The 26265-nt window shown below is 42.7% G+C and overlaps 1 protein-coding gene across 1 annotated transcript in view; it reads right to left on the reverse strand.

The window, feature by feature from the left end:
• The window catches only part of col5a3a (collagen, type V, alpha 3a), a gene marked incomplete at its 5' end in the record, with an annotated part of 37692 nt that overhangs the window by 7243 nt on the left and 4184 nt on the right, over nucleotides 1-26265 (reverse strand). Inside the window, 48 exons of the mRNA XM_079233587.1 lie at nucleotides 720-773; nucleotides 892-999; nucleotides 1097-1150; nucleotides 1275-1328; nucleotides 3019-3072; nucleotides 5711-5764; nucleotides 5901-6008; nucleotides 6117-6170; nucleotides 6369-6422; nucleotides 6905-7012; nucleotides 7327-7434; nucleotides 7629-7682; nucleotides 8350-8439; nucleotides 8761-8868; nucleotides 8972-9025; nucleotides 9272-9325; nucleotides 9454-9507; nucleotides 9657-9701; nucleotides 10041-10094; nucleotides 10305-10349; nucleotides 10456-10509; nucleotides 10850-10903; nucleotides 12009-12116; nucleotides 12225-12278; nucleotides 12394-12438; nucleotides 13080-13133; nucleotides 13459-13503; nucleotides 14164-14217; nucleotides 14594-14638; nucleotides 15204-15257; nucleotides 15474-15518; nucleotides 15696-15749; nucleotides 16955-16999; nucleotides 17558-17611; nucleotides 17866-17919; nucleotides 18494-18547; nucleotides 18688-18741; nucleotides 18869-18922; nucleotides 19236-19292; nucleotides 19465-19548; nucleotides 19740-19814; nucleotides 20664-20726; nucleotides 21119-21160; nucleotides 21271-21324; nucleotides 21422-21538; nucleotides 21652-21771; nucleotides 22683-23117; nucleotides 24598-24720. Coding sequence (XP_079089713.1) covers nucleotides 720-773; nucleotides 892-999; nucleotides 1097-1150; nucleotides 1275-1328; nucleotides 3019-3072; nucleotides 5711-5764; nucleotides 5901-6008; nucleotides 6117-6170; nucleotides 6369-6422; nucleotides 6905-7012; nucleotides 7327-7434; nucleotides 7629-7682; nucleotides 8350-8439; nucleotides 8761-8868; nucleotides 8972-9025; nucleotides 9272-9325; nucleotides 9454-9507; nucleotides 9657-9701; nucleotides 10041-10094; nucleotides 10305-10349; nucleotides 10456-10509; nucleotides 10850-10903; nucleotides 12009-12116; nucleotides 12225-12278; nucleotides 12394-12438; nucleotides 13080-13133; nucleotides 13459-13503; nucleotides 14164-14217; nucleotides 14594-14638; nucleotides 15204-15257; nucleotides 15474-15518; nucleotides 15696-15749; nucleotides 16955-16999; nucleotides 17558-17611; nucleotides 17866-17919; nucleotides 18494-18547; nucleotides 18688-18741; nucleotides 18869-18922; nucleotides 19236-19292; nucleotides 19465-19548; nucleotides 19740-19814; nucleotides 20664-20726; nucleotides 21119-21160; nucleotides 21271-21324; nucleotides 21422-21538; nucleotides 21652-21771; nucleotides 22683-23117; nucleotides 24598-24720 — 3519 coding nt within the window. The remainder of the gene's footprint in view (nucleotides 1-719; nucleotides 774-891; nucleotides 1000-1096; nucleotides 1151-1274; nucleotides 1329-3018; nucleotides 3073-5710; nucleotides 5765-5900; nucleotides 6009-6116; nucleotides 6171-6368; nucleotides 6423-6904; nucleotides 7013-7326; nucleotides 7435-7628; nucleotides 7683-8349; nucleotides 8440-8760; nucleotides 8869-8971; nucleotides 9026-9271; nucleotides 9326-9453; nucleotides 9508-9656; nucleotides 9702-10040; nucleotides 10095-10304; nucleotides 10350-10455; nucleotides 10510-10849; nucleotides 10904-12008; nucleotides 12117-12224; nucleotides 12279-12393; nucleotides 12439-13079; nucleotides 13134-13458; nucleotides 13504-14163; nucleotides 14218-14593; nucleotides 14639-15203; nucleotides 15258-15473; nucleotides 15519-15695; nucleotides 15750-16954; nucleotides 17000-17557; nucleotides 17612-17865; nucleotides 17920-18493; nucleotides 18548-18687; nucleotides 18742-18868; nucleotides 18923-19235; nucleotides 19293-19464; nucleotides 19549-19739; nucleotides 19815-20663; nucleotides 20727-21118; nucleotides 21161-21270; nucleotides 21325-21421; nucleotides 21539-21651; nucleotides 21772-22682; nucleotides 23118-24597; nucleotides 24721-26265) is intronic.

A 26265-nucleotide genomic window follows, 5' to 3' on the forward strand; every position in this document is an offset into this window, starting at 1 on the left:
CTCTGTAGTACATGAACCGCAGCACAGAGGAGAACAATCAGATATCCCAGCCTTTAGGGGCTGGACAAGAGCGTCCAACTCTTAGAGATTAGACAACAGATCTGTCAGCTCATTTATACGGGACAAAAAGCTTCGGCTATTTCAGAGGACGAAACTTAAATCGGTGAAAGCTGACTTAGAAGAATCCTGAGCAATTAGGACTGCTTGCATGGATCACTGTAACTGTTTCATTGAATTTAAATTGTTGTAAGTGACTTGATGAGAAAAAATGAAAAATAAAATAAAACCAAGTGTCTGAGACCCAATCTAAAGACTCCAGTTCTTTACAATAGTCTAACCTTCTTCCCCTATCCATACAAAACGGGTGATACAGAGGTGACGACCAACTCTACCAGAGGAGCTTAAGGTAAATTCACTGGGTGAAGGCTTGGCAGTGTTAGTCATAACGGTGAGAAAAATCAAAGAGGCAGTGGTAAGGTATAGACGTTCTACGAAATCACTAAATACTGGTTGTTAGAGTTACATCCGAGCGAGAAGGCCTAGAGCATAGTAGCTGTGAAACACTCTCGGGAAGGCAATACTTCCGAAATCCTAACGATTAGACTACGGGGTGAGATAAAAGGCTGAAGGCTGTGAGGGACACTACTACTCCCTCCGGGATTGGTTGGACAGCCGATCGTGTTAGGTGTGAGCAGGACCTTGTTAACAATAACACTCACATTGTCGCCAGCTTCTCCGGGAGGTCCTGAATCTCCGGGGAATCCAATAGGGCCCTGTGGGGACAAACAGTGAGAACCATCATTTACAGTACATAGCATAGCAATAGTAATATCTGAACTGACAACTAGGGCAAGACAGAGTAGTTACTGTTCAAGAGAGACAAAGACTCACAAGGTTGCCTTTGGATCCGTCCTCTCCTGGTGTTCCTCTGGGTCCTGGAGGCCCGGCTGCACCGGGAGGGCCAGATTCACCCTTTTCCCCCACATCGCCTGTAGTACCCTGAGACACCGGCATTTAAAAGTGCAATCAATGAAAGGGCAAAGAAAGGATGATGTTGAGCAAGACAAGAATAAAAGATGGAATCAACGTGACTTACAGCAGTGCCAGGCTCTCCGACTGACCCAGGGTTTCCAGTTTCTCCATCCTCACCCTGGTAGAGAAGGAAAGTACAAGATAAAAATCACACAACACACTGATGCACACACCCAAATCACCGCTAATCTACTGTATGTACACAGGCGCATGCTGTGTCTTTGCTAATGGGAAACGCTGACCTTCTCTCCAACAATCCCCTGCTGACCAACTCCACCAGTCATTCCAGGTGGGCCCTGTGGCAGGAGAAGAGAGAACAGCTTGAACCGAAAAATCATACAGGGGCAAGTTTGAAATATTCATTTGATTTTTGAAAATCAAGTTCTTGGTGCAGTATCTTTTTGTTGCGGCTTGTGAGCACTTCTGCTCACAGAATGCTGAAAATGGAACAGAATTATCACAACACAAGGAGAAATACTGTGTCAGGCTTGCTATAGTGTCTGAGTCGCATAGAGGGGATGTTATTTCCCCCTCTCGCTCGGTGTGTTTCACTTGTGTGTGTGCATGCGTGTTCGCGTGCACACACGTCTGTCATTGTGCTTTGTCTTGAGACAAAGCCAGTAAAAGCACGTCTTCGGTAGAGTGCACAAACATGAGAGCTGTAGTAGTGCAGCCACGCACTACTACAGCACTGCTGCTTTTGCATGCTTTGTTTCTTTGCATGCCGTCCAGCCACCATTTCACTCTTTTCCACAATCATAATCATTCCATTTATGGATCCCATCCTCTCTGCAGCGCTGTATTTCCATGCTTCCTGTGATGAAGCAGTAGCATGGCTCACACAGATTTCTGCAGCTTGCTGCTGAATAATTGACCTGTGCGAGAGGCTGCAGAGAGACGGCCATTACGAGAGGTAAATATAACTGCCTCTCAGGGATGATAGTCTAATACTTCTTAATGATTCATAAAGCAGTAAATATAACTCTCTCCCAGGGATTATATCCTAATACTGTTTAATAATTCAAGTTTCAAAAGCAGCGGATGATCTGTGGCATGAAGTGTTCAAATAAAGAGACAGTATATGAAGATGAGAGGCTGGAAAATATAACATATATGTTGTGTGTAAGGATAAGCTATTGTTTAGTTTGAAAATTACATAATGCTCTGTATTGAATGGATGTCTTCTTTATTCCAAAACTGATACACCCTCATGTTTTCTGTATGTATCACAAAGGCATGCTGCCACCATCACTTGAAAATATCAGAACTCCAATACTGGCACAGGGTTTATGTAACTTCAGAATTGCAAATCAGAAATGCAATGATTCAGATTAAAGGTGCACTGTGCATGATTTGGCAATATCTAGTGGTGAGGCTGAAGGTCGCAGCCAAATGAAACTTTCTCCCATGTGTGAAGCATGTATGGAGAACTATGGTGACTGGCACCAAAACGTGAATGACCCTATCTGGTGCCAGTGTCTGGTTTGTCCGTTCTGGGCTACTGTAGAAATATGGCGGCCTCAGTAAAGAGCACCCCACTTTGTATGTAAATACAAACCGTTCATTCTAAGGTTATGAAAACATATTTAATATATTCACTTCTGCCAATAGATCCCTCTAAACAATCAACCTGGTTCCTTTCAATGAAATCAACAAAAATAATGATTTAACCTCAATGATACATTTAAAAAAAATCATGAACAAATAATAAATATGAATTATCCTAAAAAGGCAAGGACATCAGAATTTAAATGTTTTTTTCCTATAAATATTTACAGTTTTTGTTTTGAAGATGGATATGAACAGCTTGTTGATATAATTCATTCCTCACATGGTAATTCTCTTTTCACCTGCTTTAAAGTACCTGTATTTGTATTTGTGTTCTCTTCTTTCTTTGCTCAATGGGAATATCTATGTAACACCACCATAGTCACGCTCACGTTGAAAATCAAATATGTAATTTTTAAAAGTCATGCTGTACTCTACCTCTCCACCAGTGGACCCCTGAGGGCCTCGTGGGCCATGCTGTCCTGGAGGCCCCTGTGGAGAGATAAATGAAATGTCTCATTAGGATATCAGTGCAGACAATAAAGATATACTGCATCTATAAAACGCACAGAGAAATACATACTGAATGTGAGCATGGCCGGTGTCTCTTAAATGAAGTGAGTGTTAGAGGTCAGGCCATGGAGGATTGCTTACGCAATGGCCCCAGTATCCATGATCATTATCGTAGTGACATGATGAAGACATCCAGACAGGTCATTACCCTCAATATGACACATACTCTGATTCCTCCCTCCCCTCCCATCTCTCTTATTAATAAGAAACATCTAGTCTGTGATGTGCAAGACCACATTCTCTGAGCCACAGTAACATCATGTGATTTGACTCGTCTGTGCCGCTCAAGAGAGAGCGGGAAGCAATTAATCCTAACTGTGCTCGGCTTCAGTTTCAGTTGAGTAGATGTTGAACTGTGCTTTGAATCACTCTGAAGTCTTGGAGGGAGCCTTGTGTTGTGAAGACACTGAGACAGAAAGACAGACAATCTGCCCAGAGAGAGACTGTGTGGGACTAGAGGAAACATATATCCTTCTGGCGGAGAGATATTCGAGCATTAGAGGGGAGAATCCTGTGATCCGCAACGCTCACACATGAATGAAACTTCCCCACTGAGTCTTCAGCCTCTCTCTCTCTCTCTCTCTCTCTCTCTCTCTCTCTCTCTCTCTCTCTCGCTTTCTATCTCTCTCTCTCTCTCTCTCTCTCTCTCTCTTTCTCTCTTTTTGTTTTGGTTCCATTCTGATTCCCTCCCTAATCTGGTTGTGGAGAAGAGGGGCTATAGAGAATCTTGTTGAGCGTGTGTTCATGGTTGACAGCGTTGTGAGATGACTGTCACAAAGGAGGATGCTCATTAGACAGCCAAGGCTGAGGCTAATCTGATTAGCAGCTGTCACACCGTCTTCCTGCTCACAATCAGTGCTCCGCCTCTTCCTTCCACTCCATTGCTTTACTGCGTCCTCTCTGTGACTCTCTCTCTCTCTCTTTTCTTTTTGATCATTTTCTTCATTTTACATATAGAGGAACACCTCTTCATCCTGTGGGCTTGTCTCTCCTGCCCATTAAGTCACCAACGTTACACTCGGCCTTGAAGATCTATCACCCATTGATGAGACGAGTTGAGATTGTTATAGGTGTTCAGGTTTCTTTTGCCATCATTACTGTGGGTATCATTTATAACCAAGGCCAACGGACATGAGGAACAGAGTTAAAGAGCAATTGACCGAACTGTGTGTTTTCCAAACACAGCTGTATTCTCTAATAACACAATAGTTATATATGATGGTCATATGGTTGAGTAGCTTTGGAAACCCCAGATTTAGATATTTTCCTCAGTTCCTCAACAGATGAGGCTGATTTGATTGTTAGGTGATGAGAGTTGTCGAGGCTATTACAATGGAAACACAGCTCTTAGTAATCTGTGAGCATCGATCTTTATGTTTGTGTCTCACACTGGACTATGGCCATGACTCACTTTACTCTAAAGTTCTGTCAACACCTTTTTGCACAACCAGAGTCTCGATGATATTGAGACTAATCAGATCAGAACAAACTGAGCCCCACTCAATACCTCTGCCTGTAGTTTTAGGGCGGTGGAGAATAGGCAGAGAAAATAGGTTGATTCACAAGTTTGACACACAGCAGCAGGATCAGCAGAAAAACAAAACAAACAAAACATGGAGCACTAATGAAAGTTTAAAGAGGGAGCTTGTCTGAGTCCCAGCTATAGCTCCTAAACTGCTGATACCCTGAACCTTTAAAATACTACGCTTACATTTCCTCATCTAACGAAATAATAATCATCCATGAAATTCCTTTTATTATTTGAAGGCAGTGACCTGATAGTTTCTGGGCTGCATTATCTACAAGCACCGAGTCAAGTGATTACATCTAGTAACACACACATACTCAATGTGTTATTAAAGGGGTGTCATTCAAATATTGGTGTATGCACTATTTTAGAGTCCTGCATCCTCCTGATCTTGCCAAATTGTGTGCATCATGTCATTTTTTCGAAAGAAAGGGGGTGGTCTTTTTTCTGCTTCTTGGATAAAGCTATCACATGAAATAATGCATGACTTAAACTTGCACCTTGATAGAGTATTGATAACACAGAAACATCGTACAGGTAACAGAAAACACTGAGCTCAGTAATTACCTCTGACAGATTAGTTCCCTCAGACTAAAGGCCTTTGTTCTACCAATATAAAGGTGTTTCCAAATCAAACACAGAAATACAGTGCTTGCACAAGCTCTGCATTACACCCTAAATAGTCCTTGTAAATAATTCATTGTTGTTATACTCATGAATGCATGCATGTAAATGGGTGGTTGAGCTTGAAAAAGATCCATTAAACTGCTTTGATACTGGAGAGAAAATGAAGAAAAGTGGAGAAACACATTTTTTGAAGGTTTGGAGGTTTCAAGGTTTTTGGAAAGCAAAGAAAAGTCAAGTCGGTATCCAATATCAGACAAGACAAGTCAAAGTCATACCAATCATGAAGCTCACTGTGAGATATCAGTAAAGTGGTGTTGATAACAGACTTGAGACTGACACTGGACCACAGCAGTACACTTGAGATGAGTGTTATATGTGCTGAGATTGCTGAATAGTACTCACCATCGAGCCAACATGCCCGCTGTCTCCCTTCTCCCCTGGTGGTCCCGGCATTCCCTACAAATTAAGATATGGTGAGCAGCGCAGTCTCAGGCATGAAATGAAGACAGAAATAAACTAAAGTATAAATGTAAAATGAGGGATGAACAAATGCAGATACAGTCTGTTTTTTTTTATTGACAGTGATTCTGACCTGTAGTCCAGTAGGACCGGATGCTCCCTTAAAGCCTCTGAGTCCTTCATCTCCTTTCGCCCCGTTCATGCCCTGCTGCCCTCGAGGACCTGGCTCACCATCTGCACCCTGGAATATACAAATACAGGTCACCACTTTTAACACTGCACAACCTAAACCAACTTCTCATACAATGGTATGTTTCCACATGATGTATTCAGAGTTTTTGTAACATACTGGCAGTCCTGGTTGGCCCACTGGTCCTTGACTTCCAACAGGTCCTGAGGGTCCCTAGAGAAGCAGAAGGACAGTTCAGTGCACACTCCCTAAAGGAATGGCATGATGAAAACAATCCGACAGATGATACAGAGTCCAGGCAAACATTTATCATAATGAATTGCAGCCAGCCAAGTCAGTTTGTCCTCTACCTCCTGGTGATGCCAGGTCATGGTGTGCTGTTAGGACTATTCATATCAAACTCATACTCACAAATTCTCCTTTGTCTCCTTTACCGCCCTTCTGGCCTGGTCCTCCTGTTTCTCCCTATGGAGACAAATGCACAAACAACGATGAGTCCAAAAATCAGCAAACACTTAACAGCAGTGCTGCCGTCCAGGTTGGCTGTCCAATTGTGGAAGGATTACTTAACAGGCCTACCAGGCACAGGCTCAGGGGCCAAAGTGTCAGGGGCCCCCCCTTGCTCACTGCGCAACCTGCGCAATGTCACTTGCATAGACATGTACCAACCACAAATAGATGCAAAATAGCTACAAAGAGATGCAACACAACTGCATAGATACTCAAAATAACTGCAAAAAGGGGCAAAACCAACACAAAGATACTTGAAGATAAAAAAAGACAACAAAATGTCCACAAAGGCATATCAAACCAGAAAGAGATGCACAACACCTACAAATAGAAATAGTAAAAGAGGCTAAACAAAAAGGTGTGTGTCTTGCTCCTATGTAGGAGAGGTGACCAGGGACCATTGTCTCGTAAACCGCCCATGTGTCCACTATAACTACCTTGTCTCCGTCCTCTCCTGGAGGCCCAGGAGATCCCGCAGCCCCTGGCAGCCCTGACGGTCCTAGTTCCCCATCATGCCCAGCAGGCCCCACAGGCCCCTTCTCTCCCTAGGGAACAGATGGGAAAACAGCACACATCTAGCAAATGCTATAATACTTATTATCCTCATATAGCAGCATGACACATTGATTAATGTATCAAACCAGGAAGGAAACTTGCAAGCTTGATCACATTCATATTTTGTCCCTGCTTTTCTCTCTCTCAGCCTCCTTTGCCTCCCTCCTGCTCTCTGTCGCATAATGACACATTTCAAGGCGAGAGCACATGTTATTTATTACCCGATGGTGGGAGGTGATGGGACAGTATGTGTTAATGGACATTGTTGCCTATGAAACAAAATTAGCAATGTTCCAAATCTTACTGGCTCGCCTTTCTCTCCCATCGGCCCAGCAGGGCCCACGCCGCCGGGCCGTCCTGGCTGGCCAATAGCGCCTGCCGGCCCAGCAGGGCCCCTCTCTCCAGTGGCACCCTGGAAATAAGAGGTGATAGAGAGATGAGGTGAGCATGTTGCATGATGCACTCTTTGATTTAATGTGGTGGTCACGATCAGTGATCACCATGGAAACAGCCTCCTGCTTCATATGTCCTAGCATTTTATAGAACATAGTCGCTGGCAGGGAGCAGGGGATGGGATGGAAAGCAATTTTACAAAATCAGACTTACAATAAGTCCTGCGACACCAGGTAGACCCTCTCCTCCCTTCAGACCTGCAGGACCCTGGAGATTCACATAAACAGCCTTCACAATCATGCATTACAAGATTTACCATCAGCGAAGTAAGTTTCCATTTGCAAAACTCTTGTGTAACTGGCAAGATTTTACCTTAAACTGTGATCTAATGAAAGCTGCACATTTCAAAGGATCTTGTGTTGAGAGCATAGATTGTAAGAAGTGGACGTAGTCACCGTGACATCACCCATTCATTTGTGGACTACATTTTTTAAGCTTAGAGTTTGGTATTTTGGCCGTCGCCATCTTGGTTTTTTTTGCAACCAGAAGATGGAGCAAAGTACTACCGAATGCTGAATATGACATTTTAGGCAAACAAAATGTTACAATTAGCTTTCATGTATTAAAATACCACAGTGAAAGGGTTAAAGTTGTAAGACTAAAACACAGACAACTCCCAGACACGACAACTCCGTGGTAGTGACCTGTCAATCACAAAGAAGTCAATCCCTGAAGCATACCCTGCTTTATTGCCTATTTAACTCTAAATGGGACTTTAATTTACTAAATAAACATCATGCTGCATTGAAGAAGAGTTGGAACTAGCAATTGAGACCATAAACTCATGTTTACAATGTTTACTGAGGTAATAAACCTCCTGGTTGACAGTGAGAGATGGTGAGGATGTGAGATGTATAAAAATAGATGACGCTACCATTGCACCATGGGTCCCTCGGCTCCCTCTGAAGCCTTGCAGCCCAGCAGGGCCACCTTTTCCTGAGGCTCCTGATGGACCTGGGTCTCCCTGGAGACCACACACAAACATACATGCAATTGGATAAAAGGCAACTAGAAAGCAGACAGCAGGCCCTTATGCAGTCATAAATCACACCAACCAGCAAGTCACACCAAGAAGCACCATTTATCTTTTATGAGCCATAATACACTCAACACTGCGAGGTTTCCTCAGTTATTTATTAGCAAATTAGAGGGTGGGATGAGACCTGGGAGATAAGATATGCAATAGGCACTGCTGAGAGAGTCCTTGGGCTTTATCTAATATCACAGTAATAAGGTGTTGCTGGTAAGTGATTATGATCCTGACATTATGATGAAAACTATTCACCTTGGCACCCTCCTTTCCGGCAGATCCCGGTAAACCATGCTCGCCCGGTGGTCCTGGTGATCCTGGATGGCCTCTGTCTCCAGTTGGACCCGTCTCACCAGATTTGCCCTGAAAACAAACAAGTTACATGACACATATCACATAACAGTTATTTAAATAAACAGCTGTGTGCATAACAATCAACTAATATACCATTGGCTGATCCTCTCACCTGTGGTCCTACAACACCTAAGGGTCCGGGGGGTCCATTTTTGCCTTGGAATCCCTAAATAATAAGATAAGTGAGTCTCAGAGAGTTGAAACAGAGCCATTAGGATGCACACAGGGCCGGTAATGTTAGAAGATGCCTCCCAACTCTCTGACTAAAGCAATTACATTTTGAAGTCATAGCTTTTGACGTGTTTGCTGCGTTGACACCTGCAGTATATCATGTTGACTGTCAGCTCTCTGACAAGTGAATGCTGATAAAAAATACTGGATATGTCTCTTATTGAGATAAAAAATGACTCACTGGTTCCCCTCTCTGGCCTGGATGACCTGGTAATCCATCTTTTCCGGGTGGACCCTGAAAGAAAAGCCTTTTCTTACATCATTGTCATTGTCACTGAACATATTCAAACTTGAGCATGTGGTAAAAATGACTGATGGTAAATCACAGGGCAATCACAATACAGTACATCTTAGTCCACTCACATTGGGCCCTCTAGGTCCTGATTCACCATTCCGTCCCTGTGGTCCATGGGGACCCTAGGAAACCATAACACAGATTGTCTAAAACCCCCGATTGTAGTTTCTGCTGCTTGTCCTACACAATCCAAGATCTCAAGATTTCAGGCTTCTATGGTCTTAATTAGACACTGTATGTACAATATATTCTCCATGAGGCAAAATATTACCTGTTCTCCGGGGGATCCTAGAGAACCGTCTTGTCCAGCAGAACCCTACCAGTTGGACAGGGCAGAAGACATGAAGACACAAAAACATGAGCCACTCAAGCATTTCTAGTTTTCTGCACGCCAACAAATCTTAAGCTTTCCCAAGATGGTCTTTGAGGGTGAAAGTGAAAGCTGAGGCATCCCCTGCCAGACAGTCGCTTCTCACTGCACCAGATGGCCTGTCATCTAGACGTGAACAGCAACATCATCTTCCAGCTCAGTCGGGCGCATTCATCCATACTTTATGAGACAGCCAGGTGTGTGTTTATTTGACTGTAAATGTTTCTGCATATGTTTTTCTTTATAACAGTGTGTGCATGTGTGTGTGTGTCACTCTAAGCTCACCTTTTCTCCGGGCTTTCCAGTGGGCCCATTTGCTCCTCTTCCTCCCCGGGCTCCCTATTGGAAAACAAACGGCAGTCTGATTAGCTCATGCTTAACTCATCTGGAGGTGGAAAGATAAACGTCTGTTGAAAACACTGCAGTGATGCAACAGAGTGCCTCCCACAAGTTGTGGTGAACCGATGGTATCTAATTAGAGCAAATACAGCTTCATATAGAGAGAAACAAATCAGTTGTTGTAGGCTTGGTACCTATAGATGTACTCACATTAGGACCTCTTTGGCCCCCGGCCCCTGACTGACCAGCAGGACCCTGTATTGTAAAGGTCAACAATTATTCATCAGCTCCCACACAGAAAAGTTTACATATTCTGAAGCAGCCAGAATGTGAAAAAGAAAAATGCCACCACAGTCCTCACCCTTCGTCCTTTCTCTCCTGAGACCCCGTTCCCACCAGGGAAGCCAAGTATTCCCTGGAGACAAACGTAGAGGTTAATCAGCCTCAGCCATCCATTTATCACACGTCACCCCTGATGCCTCATTATCGTATAATTAACTACTGTATCAAATTAAAGCAAATCTAATCCATGAGCCCAATACAGCCATAAAGACGCCATTCATCAACACGTAATGAATTGATGTCACTAATGAACTATTAATAAAATAGACTTTTTTAATAAGCCATTTATCATCCTTTATTTTTAATCAGACAGGAAACAGTCCGGCCAAAGACACATCTTGCTGGTTAAGGCTTCGATAAAGGAACCAGAGGACACATTAACTGATCAGAATAGCTTGTCCATGCTAAATCACCTTAGAACCTTGTCTTCCAGGGTATCCTGGCAATCCAGGCACACCAAGTTTACCCTGCAGAGCGATCGGCAGAATAAGAGGGTAGGAAGAAAGAAACCAGAGAAGTATTAAGAAAACCATGTGATTTAGATGTGTATGACATATTGCTGACAATGCATGCACCAAATACAGCAGGATGTCTTTAAATCAATGCATCTAAAGTGATGACAGAAAGATGAAATGCTTAAATAATGCACACTGGTTCAGTGGCAGCTTTGCCCAAGGAATGGGCTGTAACTAGCTGTAATAAATGTACGGGTATTAAAAGCCATATGTTCAGTATTTCAGTCATTTTAAGACACTTATGTTATAATAAAGTTTTGGCACAGCTGAGCTAAAGAAATGCAACTCTACTACTTCACATTATAACGGTAAGAGCACAACGCAGGTTTAGATAAGAGTTTTTGGTTGCACTTTACATAAATCTTCTCAGATTAGTAATAATCGGGTCATACTTTGACAATGTGGTAATATTAATGGGATATTAACCTGATAATAATGAGGTAATAGAGCTTGATGTGTTCACGTTTCACATTCCATCACCCTCTTTTGTTTCACTTTCATACTGTGCAAATGATATGTTTAATGCTGGGATTTTTTACCTGGAAACACTTGTGGTAGTTTCTGTGTAATAAGAATCAGGGCTGTAAAATACTACCTGTTTACACAAGTATTTCCAGGTTATCATGATGCCTTTTGATGTTTAGTTTAATCTAATATCACGTAATCAAATTAAATAGAAAGATGTGTTTACATGCAACATGTCACTTTGAATCAAAAGAGAAAATTTGAAACATAAGGGAGGATGAATTTCAGCATTATCATATGGAGCATACCAATTTCGACTTAATATTAATAATAATAATGTCCATGTGATTTTTGAGGTGTTACACTGATAAATATATTTATTTTATTGTAAGTTTATCTGAATTTGGAATTGCACATTATTATATAATTATGAACTCTTTATTATCAAATGATTACCCCACTACTACATGTTATTACTCAGCTGTAGTGGTAGTGTAGTGAGTTTTCTTATAGTTTGGCAGCTTTTTGATCTCTCTATCCCCTTTTGTGTCCTAACCCTGTCTTGTAAAATGAATCTTTAAAAAAAATGTACCTTCTCGCCAGCTATCCCAAGAGGTCCTGAATCTCCCATGAGTCCTATTTGGCCCTTTGGCCCCTCTGGTCCATCCTCTCCCTGAGCACCAGAAGCTCCGTTATCACCCTAAAGTCAAAAATGTTTGTACACGGGAAGTGACAATTTTATTTCCACTCCGATGGCGAATAACAGAAAAAATGATACTGAGGCTTGTGATTTGTTGGCCGCTCTCACCCTGTCTCCTTTGATGCCCATATCACCTTTGAACCCAGGGAAGCCATCTTCCCCCTGTGATGCGATGACGAGAGGTGATAAATGGCAGCATTGTAACTCATCAAGTGTCCGACCAGTCACTATCCACAGTTTGACAACAGAATAAAGACTCACTATCTGTTTCACTCACCTTCTCTCCTTGGCTTCCCTTTAGACCCCGAACTCCATCTCCTCCCTGTGAAAAAAAAGGAGGAAAAACACTTAATTTAACAAGAATCTAACATCACTCACAAATCTGCTCTGAAGAAAAGACTGTGAACATCACATTGGAAAAACACTGTACAAATACCCCATCTTAAAACACTGAACTGATATATAAGTGTGTATTGATTGTCTCTTGACCAAACATTGCTTTGTATTGAGTAGTTATTGACCTTATATTAATTTCATACTGATGATTTCCAACCAGGTCAGGCTTCCCCTGAAGGATGTTGAGCTAAGCGACCAGATAAGATACCAGCAGATGTGTAACTGTGACAAAAACAAACACCAAGCAGGATGCAATTTCATGACAGCCCCACTTGAATTCCTCAATTTCAAAAGCACACTCAGTGAAAATGGACTGCGCCCACACCACCGCACACATTTCTGCTCTATCTGAGTCTGACATCTCTCCCATCCATCAAATGTTCCCCCACTCCGTTGTTAGCAGTCCCATTCAGAACCGAGGAGCTTTCCCTCCACCTGCCAGCTGTCAGTCACAGACTCAAACAGCTTGTCCGTCACATGGTAAACATACTAGCAAAATGAAATGTTGCAAGGAATAAACATCTCAGCGGGCAATACTCATGAGATCGTGATGCATTTACGTCTCACCTTGACTCCACGGGTCCCTGGGTACCCGAAGGGCCCCTGAGCGCCTGGTAAACCCTTCATAAAAAAGCAAACGGTATGCTTTAGTCTTAGACAGCAACGATGCATTCATCTCACAACATTTGAATAAACATTGCACTCAGTCATTGTATCCTATCCCTAATTGTCAATAAGCATTGATGTTGCAGATGAGTGCATGCCGCTGACTCTAATGAGCTTATCGTCTTGCAACATTGTAGGAACACAGTGGTTATATTGATAAGAGTTATTACCACTCAATGTTAGTGAGTTACAATAGATTGCAAGAAACACCATGTTATTGCACTTATAATATCTTTCTATGGCACTACAGGAGACAAGCCGCAGATAGGCAGTTACCCACTTGGATGCCTTTCTCTCCCGCGGGGCCCTCTCTTCCTGGATGACCCTGAAACAGAAACACAGGAATCAGATTGACTTAGCACCACTGCAAGTACATCCTTACTGTATCACTCCTTCATGGAATTATTCGACTGCAACCAACCAGTGAAAGAGAGGAAATGCCAGCGGCACTCAGAGTGAAGCACCATAAAAACATCATTGTGTGTCACAATGCTTTGCAGAACAATACAGGGAGCATCAAGTGAAGCTCATTCAAATGTGTCCGACTGCAATCTAAAGAGATTCATTCTTAGAGATGAGGAGAGCCTTGCTATTAGAAGATTTGTTCGTTCTTTTTTAAATGTCATACTGCTTTGGATTAATTCCAGAAATGCCTCCTGTGTAGCATCCGAGGAATGGTCGTCTGGGTCTAGTTATTATTTGATATATATATATAGGTTTTTGCTTGTGTATAGTTATGCGTATGTTTTTACCCTATAAAAGAAAAATAATTAAAGAAATGTATTACCAACGTGAGCCAAATGTGCACTCTTCTAATAAATCAGTTGATGTTGTGGAGCAGTGACACTGGAGCACAGAGTTGACTGATAACGGCTCTCTATTAATATGTACATAGATACTGGATGTACAATGGTATAAGCATGCATACATGCATGTTTATGCGTTTGAACTAATGCATGCAGTTATACATTGTGTGTGTACTTACGGTTGGGCCATCAATGCCTGGTATGCCTAGCATGCCTTGTTTCCCCTGGGCACCCTGCGTCGGACAGAGAGAGGCATGAATACTGAGACGAGCTTCAGATATTAAAGTGTACTTGTGCCTAAAAGACCACATATTCCCACTTTGCTGCTCCTCGACCAAAAATATTGTATTCATGACGAAGTCCACTTTTTATTTCTTTTATCAGTCTAGCCTCATGATGCGCACTGGGCAAGGCCATCCCTAGTGTCTGTTTTGCCTGTGTGTGTTTCTTGTGTATTGATTTCCTGTCTAGCCCTGTCTCGTCTGAATGGGAGCCAGAAGTGGTTGGGTCCTACTCTCTAGCTCCACCCGCCTCCCCTGGGTATGTGACGACAGGGGTCACGAGGTCGCAGCTTTAATTTTGAAATTAAGTGAGAGACATGCTACATACCTTCTCTCCTGGCAATCCAATGGGACCCTGAGGACCAGACAAGCCCTGGACCGGAACAAAGCATCAATCAGGTTAAGTGTCACAAGATGAGGAGAGTTGAGGTTTTGCTTGAGTCTGTGTATATGTGTGCTTATGGTATGTGTGTATGTAACAGTCATGAGCAGAATGTGTGTATGTCCTTGTGTGTGCTGGTCGCTGGAACGATTGTAGACATGTTGGTAAACTAAAAAAATATGATTAAATCTTTTTTATGACTGTAACGTCTCTGACGACATTTTAAAATGACATTTTATTGCTGTGGGGTGAAAACCTTGTATCTCCAAAAACGTTTTTTCAAATGAGGTAATAAAGACAGCCTTGCATACTGACTACATTTTAGTGTCATGGAATGGGATTGAATTGATGTGCCCAAAAGGCCAGATATTTGTCTACCCCTTGAGAAGAGCAATTAAACCTTTAGTTTGAAGTAAACATGGAACTTAAAGTGGATGTTTTTGTGCATCACTTGCAAGTAATGGTGCATATTTGAAGCATGTCTATATGACTTGAATACATGCATTGGATGTGTAATGAGTGGATTAACTCTCATTAACCTTCTGCTGTACAGTACCTGGGCTCCTGGATTTCCCTGTTGTCCTGAGGGCCCTGTCTCTCCAGAGGGACCCTGACAACAACAAATAGTCACACACTCTGCTTCCACATGAACTTTGTCATAAGCTCATTATCACATGACTGGGTAACAGGTTCATTAGAAGGCCACACTAATCCACTTTCAGTAGCTGAGATCACTTTGAAAAAACTGTTACCATCATGCTCATTCATTTTTAATATAACTATTTGTACATATATAACAGTAGGCAATAAAGGTAGAAGGACTGACCAGGTTGCCCTTTGACCCTTGTACTCCATCAGTTCCACGAATACCCTGACAAATACAAGATGTGAGAAAAACAATGGATGAAATGCCAAAAAAAGAGACACAGTTCAATCACCTCCTTGTTATCTTCAATAGCATATTGATGATTCCAGGCAACAGAGTTCCCTTTATATGAAGAGACTGAATGGCTTCTAATCTTCAGCAATCAAGGCGATGTTGACTTACCGGCTGACCAGGTGGGCCAGGTGGCCCCCTCGGCCCAACAAGACCCCGAGAACCCTGGAGACAAAACATAGCAAATAGTCAGGAGCCAACCTGCATTCATGATGAGATGGGTTCAGTGTGGAATACTAAACCATGAATCTGAACTAAGGAGGGAGAGAGGGGATGGAGATAGAAAAACAGGGAGAAACAAATAATATATTTGTGTGTCTGTGTGTGTGTGTTTGTCTGTGGGCGCATCTTGTTTTACATGTGCTAGCTACGGAGACTGCACTAGCCTGTGTTTGCAAGAGTGTTTGTGCGCTCTGTTTTTGTCAGTCTTCCTCTTTGTAGGCTGGCCAAGCCACCTGTTCCAAAGACACATCTGTGATCTCCAGGGAAGTGATTGATATGGAAATATAATCATTCAGGCCAGGATTTTTATCTCTTCCCTTTCCGACTCTCTCCCTCTTATCTCTTTCACCACCAACCGAATGTCTGCCTCGCGTTTGTCTCTCGCTGCCTCGCTTTTCCCATCGCTCCCTCCTCTCTTTCATCAAAACAGCTAACTCCTCTCCTTTCTTGTATCTTTGTAGTTTAACACAGCTTTACTAATATGTCTTATGGAACTTTATTTCTCCCTGAACTGGGTGATCCATTTGGAGGGATAGAACCCCACTGAGCCACAGCCTCACCTACTGGGAGGAAGATAGAGTGTGAGTCACAACCAATCAACCAGTGTCCGCCGCAGAGCTACACAGAAAAGAAATGACAGTTTCTGCAACAGTGCTCTAAACATTGTTGTGGGTTCTCTACGATCCAAAGTGACTTTGCTGGAAGAAGAACACATGTTATGCATGCTATGCCATTACATATTATTGTGTCCAAGCTGCACGTCTTTCCCAGTGACCTTTCTCTCTTGAATATTGTGTCAGTACTGCATTAATACGGTTTGAATATTGTGTGCGGAGGGTTTTTAAAGTTCTCTTCATGTAAAGTATGAGCAGTAGATGTTGTGCTTGTGTAAGTTCTTCTGTACGACTTTGGCTGAAACTGATGCTGGAGCATAAATCTAGTGATCTCCAACAATCCCCTCGTGGTTTGTGGTAGAAATCATCCATTTCTGTGATTCTGCACTAAAGAAAAGGGCTTTTGTGTGAGTTTATTTCTGAGAACCCAAAGCATGGACTTGATAAATACATCCACTACATTAAGTATTTTCTGTGTAGAGAATCAATGACTATTAAATATTGCATTTTGTCGTTCCAGATAGTGTTACTCACGGGTTCGCCTGGTTGCCCTCTTGGCCCCAAAGGTCCATCAGATCCCTGAATTAACAAAGATGGAAACAGATTCAACACATAAATCTCATGCACCTGTCTAAATCCACCTCAGCAGTGGATACATTTATATCCCCGTGGACATAATCTGGGAAAATAGCTCATTAAAGAAATTCACTGCCTGACAGATAAGGCTCAACTATCTTCAAGCAAAGACTAATAGAGCACTTTCTCACATTTCCCCCACCTGCCTGAATGGTTTGATACCATCTCGACAGCGCTTCTATCTTTCATATTTTCAATTCTAAGTCAGGATACACTGCGTAGCTTTCATGTTTTTTTGCAAACCTCAAAACTGAATGAACTATGGCCAATGTATCATAATTATATTCAAGAGTTTAGGACTTAATTTCATTAAAGCCTGCTTTGATCTGTGGTGCTTTACCATCTAAAAACGGTTTGTAGAATTAATTCACTGATCTGGAAAGGTTTTTCCCAATTAACCTTGGGTGATGGAAAAATTAAGAAAAACAAAGCCCTGCTGCAGGATGTGTTTTTCAGGCTTTGTTTGTTGCAAATAAATTTTGCAAAGTACCATGTACTCACCTTTTCTCCTGGCTCTCCATCAGGCCCATGAGGACCCAGCTTTCCTCTGTCCCCCTACAAGATAAAAGCATTAGCCACAAGCCTCGAGATATTCGGGAGTGTTCTGTTTATAGCAGAGCAGACTCTAGCAGATGCTTTTTAGTGTAAGCCATCATCATAGAAATCACAATAATCATGATCATAATGTGCAAACAACCCTCTGCCATATGACGTGTAAGGTGTTGATGCATACTGTGTTAGCGCGCTAGAACCCAAGTGACTAAATAAATACAGTGACAATGCTTTTTAAGTTACCAAATCTGACTCACTCTGTGTCCCTTGTCTCCTGGGAGACCTGGCAGGCCGTCAAAGCCCCCGTCACCCTGAAAAGTAAGCAAGTGCATTAAACCCTGAAAACCACACGCACACGGTAATGTGTAAACATTTGCAGAATTGTTCTGAAAGTCTCCCCTGGCAGAGTCTCCCATCTGCTCTGAGTATGTGTTGGGGAGAGGGAGTTTTCAGATTAGCTGGAGGTCTGCTAAAATGCTGCTTTGACTGATAAAGACTCTGCTGTTCTGTCAGACCCGGCATCAAGGGAGCCTGATTTATTTGCTAAGCTCTTCCTGCAGCTGTTAAGTATTGAGTTGCCTTGTTGTCAATACATAAAATAAGCTGGGAGCTACCTTATAGTGTAAGCACTTGCAAGTAGGGAGAGTCTGTTATCGTACAAGACCTTGCTGCCGAAACACGTGTGGTATTGTCATGTTCATGGAAACAGGGAATTTAATTCATGGAAACTGAACACCAAACATAAGCAATATGGTCTAAAAACTGGCAATGTGGCATTCACACAGCTTTGAACCTCGACTAATATCCAAATAAGCAAAAAGGACATAAATACTTGCTGTGATGCTCAATTTGTTGATATTATCACCCCTGTAAGGCAGATCTTACCTTCGATCCTGTTTCTCCTGGAGCTCCACGACCTCCGTCCATTCCCGCACGGCCCTACGAGATACACAATCCAGTTAGAATAGATTTTGCTTTATAGTACTCCAAGTACGATTTATAGTACACCAGATATGCATTTAACACACTATGCAGATACATTTTCAGTGTGGAAACCTGCAATACTCAAAATAGCTCACCCTCTTTCCTAGCTTTCCATTCATTCCTGGAAGGCCTTGCAACCCATGTGGCCCCTATATAAGAAAGGAAGAGAAGAAGACAAATGGAAAGATGTGTAAAAAATAAAAATAGAAGGCAGGAGGACAAAAGGAGATGAATAGTGTCAAAGAAACTAGGGATCAAAATAATGTCTGCTCTTACAGGAGGGCCACTTTCTCCTCTGTCCCCTTTGAACCCAGTGGAACCTGGTAGTCCCTGTAAAATAAAAGCAAGCATTCATTTAAGCATTGCATGATGCACAGGAGCATTTTAACTCTGCAATGCAAGCACCAAACAAAGAAAATACAAATAAGCTGAGAACAAATGTTCTTCAATCTTAATCATCTGATTATTTTTGCAACCCTGCAATGATTTCACATGTAATTTGAGCATGCATAATGATGAGCATAGGGTGGGAGGAAGAGAGTAGAGCTTGTGCCTGGTCAGGCAGAATGTGAAGTTGAGGTTAAAGGTCGCAGGAGCCCTTAAGGGATGATGCAAATTGGTCAAGGTCAGAGGAGTGCCTTACCAGTGGGCCTGATCGTCCTGTTAGACCCAGTGGACCTGGGGGTCCCTTCAATGACAGCTGGAAGAAAACAACAACCGGGTGGTTTATGTACACTGCGCAAGGTACCTTTGACTTTTAATATGCGATGAATTGGTCTTCATACAGTATGGAATAGCAATGTCAACAGTCACTGGTGTGACTTTGTGATATTGCATAATGACACCAAAGTGCGTGTTTCTGGGAACTGTACCTGGGTCTGTTGCAGTATAGCCTGAGCTTGTGCCTCCTGGGGAGACACCACTGGTCCCTTCTGGGAATCACCTCCATACTGGAACTGGAGGCAATGAAAAAGAGGGATCAGTTCCCACTACAGGATTCCCCAAATGTAAATGAAGTTCAATCACACAGCCCCCCCTTGTGGTCATGCCACTACACCACATTGGGAATAAGGTGTGCTCTGTGTGTGTGTGTGTGTGTGTTTGTTGTGTGAGCATGAGCATGCATGAGTGCGCTGTAAGATCTTACTGGTAGCATCAACAGGGTTCCTGGAGGACCTGGAATCCCATCAACCCCAGCAAGACCAGGACGTCCTGGGGGACCCTGAAAAGGAAGGTTGAGGAAAGGGATAAATGTCAGCTCCTGTTCCTATGGTGGTGGTGGTGTGCGTGTGTGTGTGTGTGTGTGTGTGTGTGTGTGTGTGTGTGTGTGTGTGTGTGTGTGTGTGTGTGTGTGTGTGTGTGTGTGTGTGTGTGTGTGCGTGTGTAAAATACAATCCTCTACTGATAGAATATCTTTATGGAGATCAAGTGTATTTTTCTTACTTAACAGGTACTGCCTGTTGTCGAATAACTGACATTTGTTTCTCGGGACAAGTAAAGCAGAAGTGGTTAAAATAATCTGTTTAATTATCTCGTCTCGTCGGTGAACCTTTTTATTTGACTTTAAGAACGTATATATAATGATCTCAAAAATGCACAAAATCTAGTAAATCATGGAGTAGACGTAGATGATGTTCTACCTGAAGCATTGGATATCTATATGATTTCCCTATAAGTATGACATACATCATTAAATGTATGAGCTAATTCATATTACTCTGTTTGCTGCTGTAATCCTGAAATGTCCCCACTGCAGGACTAATAAAGGAATATCTAATCTAATATCAATCACTGGTGGACAGGCGCACGTGTGTTAAACAGCGTGTGTGAGTTCCATCGTGATGAATCACGGACAAATGCACGTATTTGACCAATCACACACACAAAAGAAAATCAGGTCCCACATGTGTGAGTCAACATCAGTCCCTGAAGCCAGAATGTTCAGTTCAAGACCGGACATGTTTCAATTTGAGGTCACAGTTGAACCCACAGCTCTGTCCCACGGGCGAAGGGGTCAGACTGGCGGGAAACTAACCCAATGGGCTCAAGTCCAGGGTTAAGCCACACTCACCAATTCACCAGGATCTCCCCTGGGTCCTGGAGGGCCTGTTGGTCCAGCTGGGCCAGTGAGGCCCTGTGAAGGAAGCATTCACAGCACTCAAACAATCATTGAAGAACATTGGGGCTTAGTTTTTAAAGACATTCTAATCTTCTACATAATATTCCAACCCCCCCAAATGCTTGACAATAATCCCTTTTTATTTTTGAATCAAATCAATCACCTCATGATGTGTGTATAGCCATCTTGCATTGCATTACAGTGCAGGGGTGTATTGGTATTGTGGTCACCCCAGAAAACCCTGTTTTCTATTCCTAAAACATCACATTGCATCCTGATGGCTAGAATCTAAAATGATCTACATTTTGAAGCACATCTGGATCATTCCTGCTCATGTAACATTTTGCCACATCCTGTATAATCACAGACACACAATTTGTATCTGTGTTCAGACTAAATAGGCTTACCTGTGGCCCTGGTAGACCTGGGGGTCCTTCCACTAATGTACCCTAGAAAGAAGCACAGATGGAATGAAATGTACATTAGGAGAGAATCAACTCATTCCCATGCTCATAACTAAGGCTACTAGGCTATTCATGAAATGTCAGTAAAAGCTCACTGGCTCAATAATAGCTGGCTCTCCCTTCTGGCCCTTCTCTGCTCTGAGGTTGACCTGAGGAAGAGAAATAGATGAATAGATGTGGAAGGTTAGAAATCACTTGACACAGACAATTTAAGACGTGACCACTCACTTGATATATGAAATTTACCTCTCCATCCCACGTCTCTGCTCTTTCCCGCTCTGCAAATCCAAAGCCGTCTGCATATACCTCGTACTCTTCATACTCTGACTCTGTGTCATTCTTGTAATCTTCATATTCAAGAATCTGTAGGAAAAAAAATAGAAAAACTCCATTTCAGGTGTAGTGAAAACCAAAATAAGCTCCCAGTGTGTTTGTTCTGAGCTGAAGGCATGTTTTGCATAATGCATTTAACCTACCTCATAATCAGTAACATTCGGGCCTACTGTTACCGTGGAAACTGAAGGATCATCATAGAGGTCTCCATAAAGGTCATCTCCATGCTCCTCTATAACTGGCTTCTTCACCGGCTTGTCCTCCTGCAGGCCAGCACATGGGCTCAAATGAGTCACAGCAAAGATGAACCAGGGGACACTGAGCTCTTCTCATTAGCGCCCAGCACTTCCAAGGAAAGGCCCATTTTGTAACGCATGATATGCAAAACAGGTGGGTTTTCCGGGAAAATTAGTTCATTTTCCGGCATACAGGTGTGCAGTTGATTACAAAGTGTAATTAGCTGATGGATTATATCAGATTCTTGAGGCATTATGGCAGAGATGGCAACAGCTACAGAAACAGCGTGAGCATGAAACATTTGTTCACTTGGAAAATAATAAACATGAAGGAGGCATACACAAACAATACGTGTCTGTTGCAGTGGTATACATATATATATATATATATATATATATATATATATATATATATATATATATATATATATATATATATCTTGTCTCAAATGTTGTCTGTATTTTATGCATGTATTTTAGTCTTTAGAAATGTGTTTTCAATTCCTCTGTATGTTTGGTACATGTCGAGAAATGTGGTCTCTGAGCATATATTCACGTTAAATGAACTGTCAACCCGATACTCATTCTGTATGTTCCTCATACAGGAAGATATATAGCCAACTGCATGCACCATACATACCATGCCTTTGGGATATATGGTATGCATGTACGACAGCATGTTCTACAAAAAGCACACACAAGTCATACAGCGAGACCATCAAAAATGTCTCATTTAGGATGCATTCTCCATGTTTTCTGGAAGGGATGTAGTATGTAGAGGTGAAGATTATGATGGTGCTGGTTAGTGGTGGTGGTGAGCAACTGGAGAGGGAAAAGGTGCTCTCTATGGTTAGGAGGTATTAGGGATGTGATCGGTTAGAACTGCAAATAGCAGGTGGGGGTTGGGGTGGAGGGCATCGACAAGTAAACTGGTCTACCTCCTCAGTAACCTTTGGTTCAGGCAAAGCGCTGGGCACCACAGTGGGGGCCTCAGCTGTAGAGTCAGGTTCATGTGTGGCCAACTCCATGAGGGTCTTGTCGAGCACTTTAGTGGGGATGACCGTTTCCGGAGTGCTCTTAATTTCTGGCAAATCGGTGGGCTGAAAAGGTTCTTGGGATATATATTCCGGCACTGTAGTGGACACTCTGAGGAAGCCATCCTCGAGACCTTCCTCTTGATGTTTTCTCTTTCTGGATCCCTTCTTGCCCTTGCCCTTGCCTTTGCGTTTGCCTTTGCCTTTGCCTTTGCCTTTGCCTTTGCCTTTGGAGCCCTTGTCCCTCTTCTTTTTACCTTTGCCGTCCTTTTTAGAGTGCTCCTTTGGTTCATCAAGCTGGTTACTTTGCATCAGGAAATCAGACCTGAGTTGGGAGTTCTTTTATGAAAAAGGGAATGCAAGTTGAGGGACCAGGTGGAGGATGGGGAAAGAAAAACAAACAAATGAAAATACAATGAGGGAAACCATAAAGGACAGTAAAATGATGCATACAGGTCCTGTGACAACCTTAGAGGGCCAAACACCTACTGTGAGTCCCATTTAGCTGGCAAAAACCTAAAGCAAACATGAAATGGGAAGGAACAAACAAGTTGTTTCCTCTCAATGCCATGCAGAACACATATTTTCTTTAGTGGTCAGGGGTCACCGTGTCTACGATCCTAAAGAGGTGCTAATTCTTAGTTTGCTCTAGCAAGTGAGCAAACATAGTTGTGTCATCCTCCAGAGCGATGTCCATTGCATGTCAGTGATATACTATATGGCCGGCAAATGTTGCTGAAGGCCGAGTCTGAGAAATACATCAGAGGCGTGATTTAGATCCACTTGTAAACAAGGTCAGTGTGTAACGGAGAATGATGGGAAGTAGGTCAGTGAGGTGACAGATGTTGACATGTTCTGAATTCAGAGCTCATTGCTCAGCTGCCGTTCTTAAAAGCCAGCTGGATGATTATTGACATGGCCTAACCACCATTACAGAGCCGTCTCTGGACGATAATCAATGACCAGGCGCACACATGTGCGTGCAGACACTAATGCAGTCACATGAGTTTGCACGTGAGTGTATGCATGTGGCTAAAACTGTGTATTCCTTGAAGCCCAGCCACACACACATTGCCTCCTTTCCTCTGGCGGCCCCGTCCTCCTTATCTCCATCTTTTCCCACCACCAAAGAAATACACAGTAATTTATATCCATGATTTATTTAGTTTTTTATGCATGCCGTAGAGGAGGGGAAGAGCTATTATATCATGTTTGAGTTACAGCCACCTGGCTGTATGTTTGTGTGTGTGTGTGTGTGTGTGTGTGTGTGTGTGTGTGTGTGTGTGTGTGTGTGTGTGTGTGTGTGTGTGTGTGTGTGTGTGTGTGTGTGTGTGTGTGTAAAAGAGAGAGCACACCTGATCTTAAGAACGCTCCACTGCTGGCTGCATTTGAATAGAAGGCACTTATTCTTTGACGGATGGGCTATTCTGTCTTAATCTCTCAAGTCTCTTTTTGCAAACACTCAGTCATTTGCACTGTACTCAGACCTCTCCTTGGCTGGATCTGTTGGCCGCTTGCAAATCATAGTCTTAGGGACACATAGCTCTATTGATGCGCATGCTTGAGCTCCTTTTACCAGCTGGCTGTGAAGCAAGGGCTTCTGCAAGTTCACTTCAGCTCATCATATTTCTTAAAACGTATTAAAAAACACAGGGCCTCTAAAATTAGAATTAATTGAGAGATCCGGAACTTTGTGCCTGCAACTAATTAAGGTGACCTAAAGCTATACTTCATTCTATCAGCTGTCTGTAGAACTGTTCGAAGATTTTGCATGGGTTTTTACCAGGAGGAGTTGCCTCCTGTTGGTGGCAGTACTGACCTCCTGCAGGACCGGGGATTTGCTGTTGTAGGGCAAAGCAGAGTCACAGTCTGGTATGTAGTTTACACAGTAGTCAGCAGCAGCCTGCGGGTCCTCCAGAATCAGTAGTTGCTGAATATCTCCCTGAAATAAACCAGAAAGCAGACAGAAATGATAGGCAAGTGTAGCATATAACAGCAGACAGGGGAGGCATGTCAATGGAGCACTGACAGAAACATACAGCCGCTGCTATACAGCCCAGTGAAGAGCTATTTCAATGACCAGACAACTGAACGTGTGTGACTAAAGACACTATGAGAACAACCAGTACTAGTACAATCGCTACTGACTATTGTTTTTTTTTTTGTGTTTATGTAACTCCATGGGACTTGATTGTGTACACAAAACAGTGAAAGAGCTCTCTCTCACCTCCCTGTCGGGACCTTTCACTTCCCATCCCGCCCCGGAGCGGGGCTAGTGTATATACAATAACGTGCACAGAGACAGCACTGCTGGGCCCGGCGGCTCTGAGCCCATGTTTGCTTTAATGGCCTTACACTCATCTCAGCATCACTCTCGTCTTCTGTACACATTACATTATGACATAATGCTTGGTGGTGCTGAGATAACTAGTCAATGTATTATCAATTGATGTATTAAAGCCCAACATTGTCACGATCAATTGATCGTGGAAATCCCTGTAGCTGCAGTGCTTAGTCTCGGAGACGCAAGTCAGAAAGTAATTCAATAAAAACAAAATGCAGGCGGCCCCATGGCACGATGTTTGACAACGTTTAGATTACATTAACGATAAGAATCTATGTAACTGACAGGCCATTGCAAACATATTGCCTGGTGAAATGTTATCTGGGGACAGCTGGGCGGCCATTTGCAGTAAATCAAGTCAGATTAACTGCTTGATGTTGTGGTGATTATAGTCTCATTGTAATCTCTTTAATAAGGCTTTAGTGGCCAGAGGTGAAATAAATCAAAACATATCGCTTCTCCGTTATCCACAAGTAGCTCATATTTCTTCTAATACAGCTCATGCCTTATCATCAGCAATAGAAGTCTAAGTAAAGTCTGGATCACGATACAGAAAACTGTAAAGGAATGACCGTGCTTTAATTTATGATATTAAACATGAAAGGAGTTGTTATCCACTTATCCTTTTTTTCTTACTGTTTTAGCCAAAAGCCAGTGCCAAGCAAGGGAAATTATTGCACTCTAAGGTGAGAGACAGATAGAAGGAGTGAGACAGAAAGGCAAAGGGGAGTTAATCACATCTAATCCAATCTCAATTTGAGATCAAAGGCAACACTTTCACAGAGACGTTTTCCTGTTTTTCTTGCCTAGCAGGGGCTCTCTCCTCTAGAAACACACAGCGAGTTAAATGCTGCTCAAAATCATGCATGCTCTGCCGTTCTACATTCAGGATGAGGCAAGGACATCTGAAGAGGACATGTGAGGATGTGCTGAAAAGGAAAACACCTCAGCTGAATCCATAAATGTCTGATGGCTCCAAACATCCTGCATGAGGTCCCACATGGTGCTGGTGGCAAAGAATAACTACGCTCTTGTGTGAGTCACGACCGGCTGTGGGTGAAGAAGGAGCAGCTAGCTCACCGTAATCAAACCGAATTTTCAAAGCTTCTCATTTGCGGAAAGAGCAACAGATGATCATGACTA

Source organism: Taurulus bubalis, assembly GCF_910589615.1.
Source record: "Taurulus bubalis genome assembly, chromosome: 17".
Taxonomy (NCBI): domain Eukaryota; kingdom Metazoa; phylum Chordata; class Actinopteri; order Perciformes; family Cottidae; genus Taurulus; species Taurulus bubalis.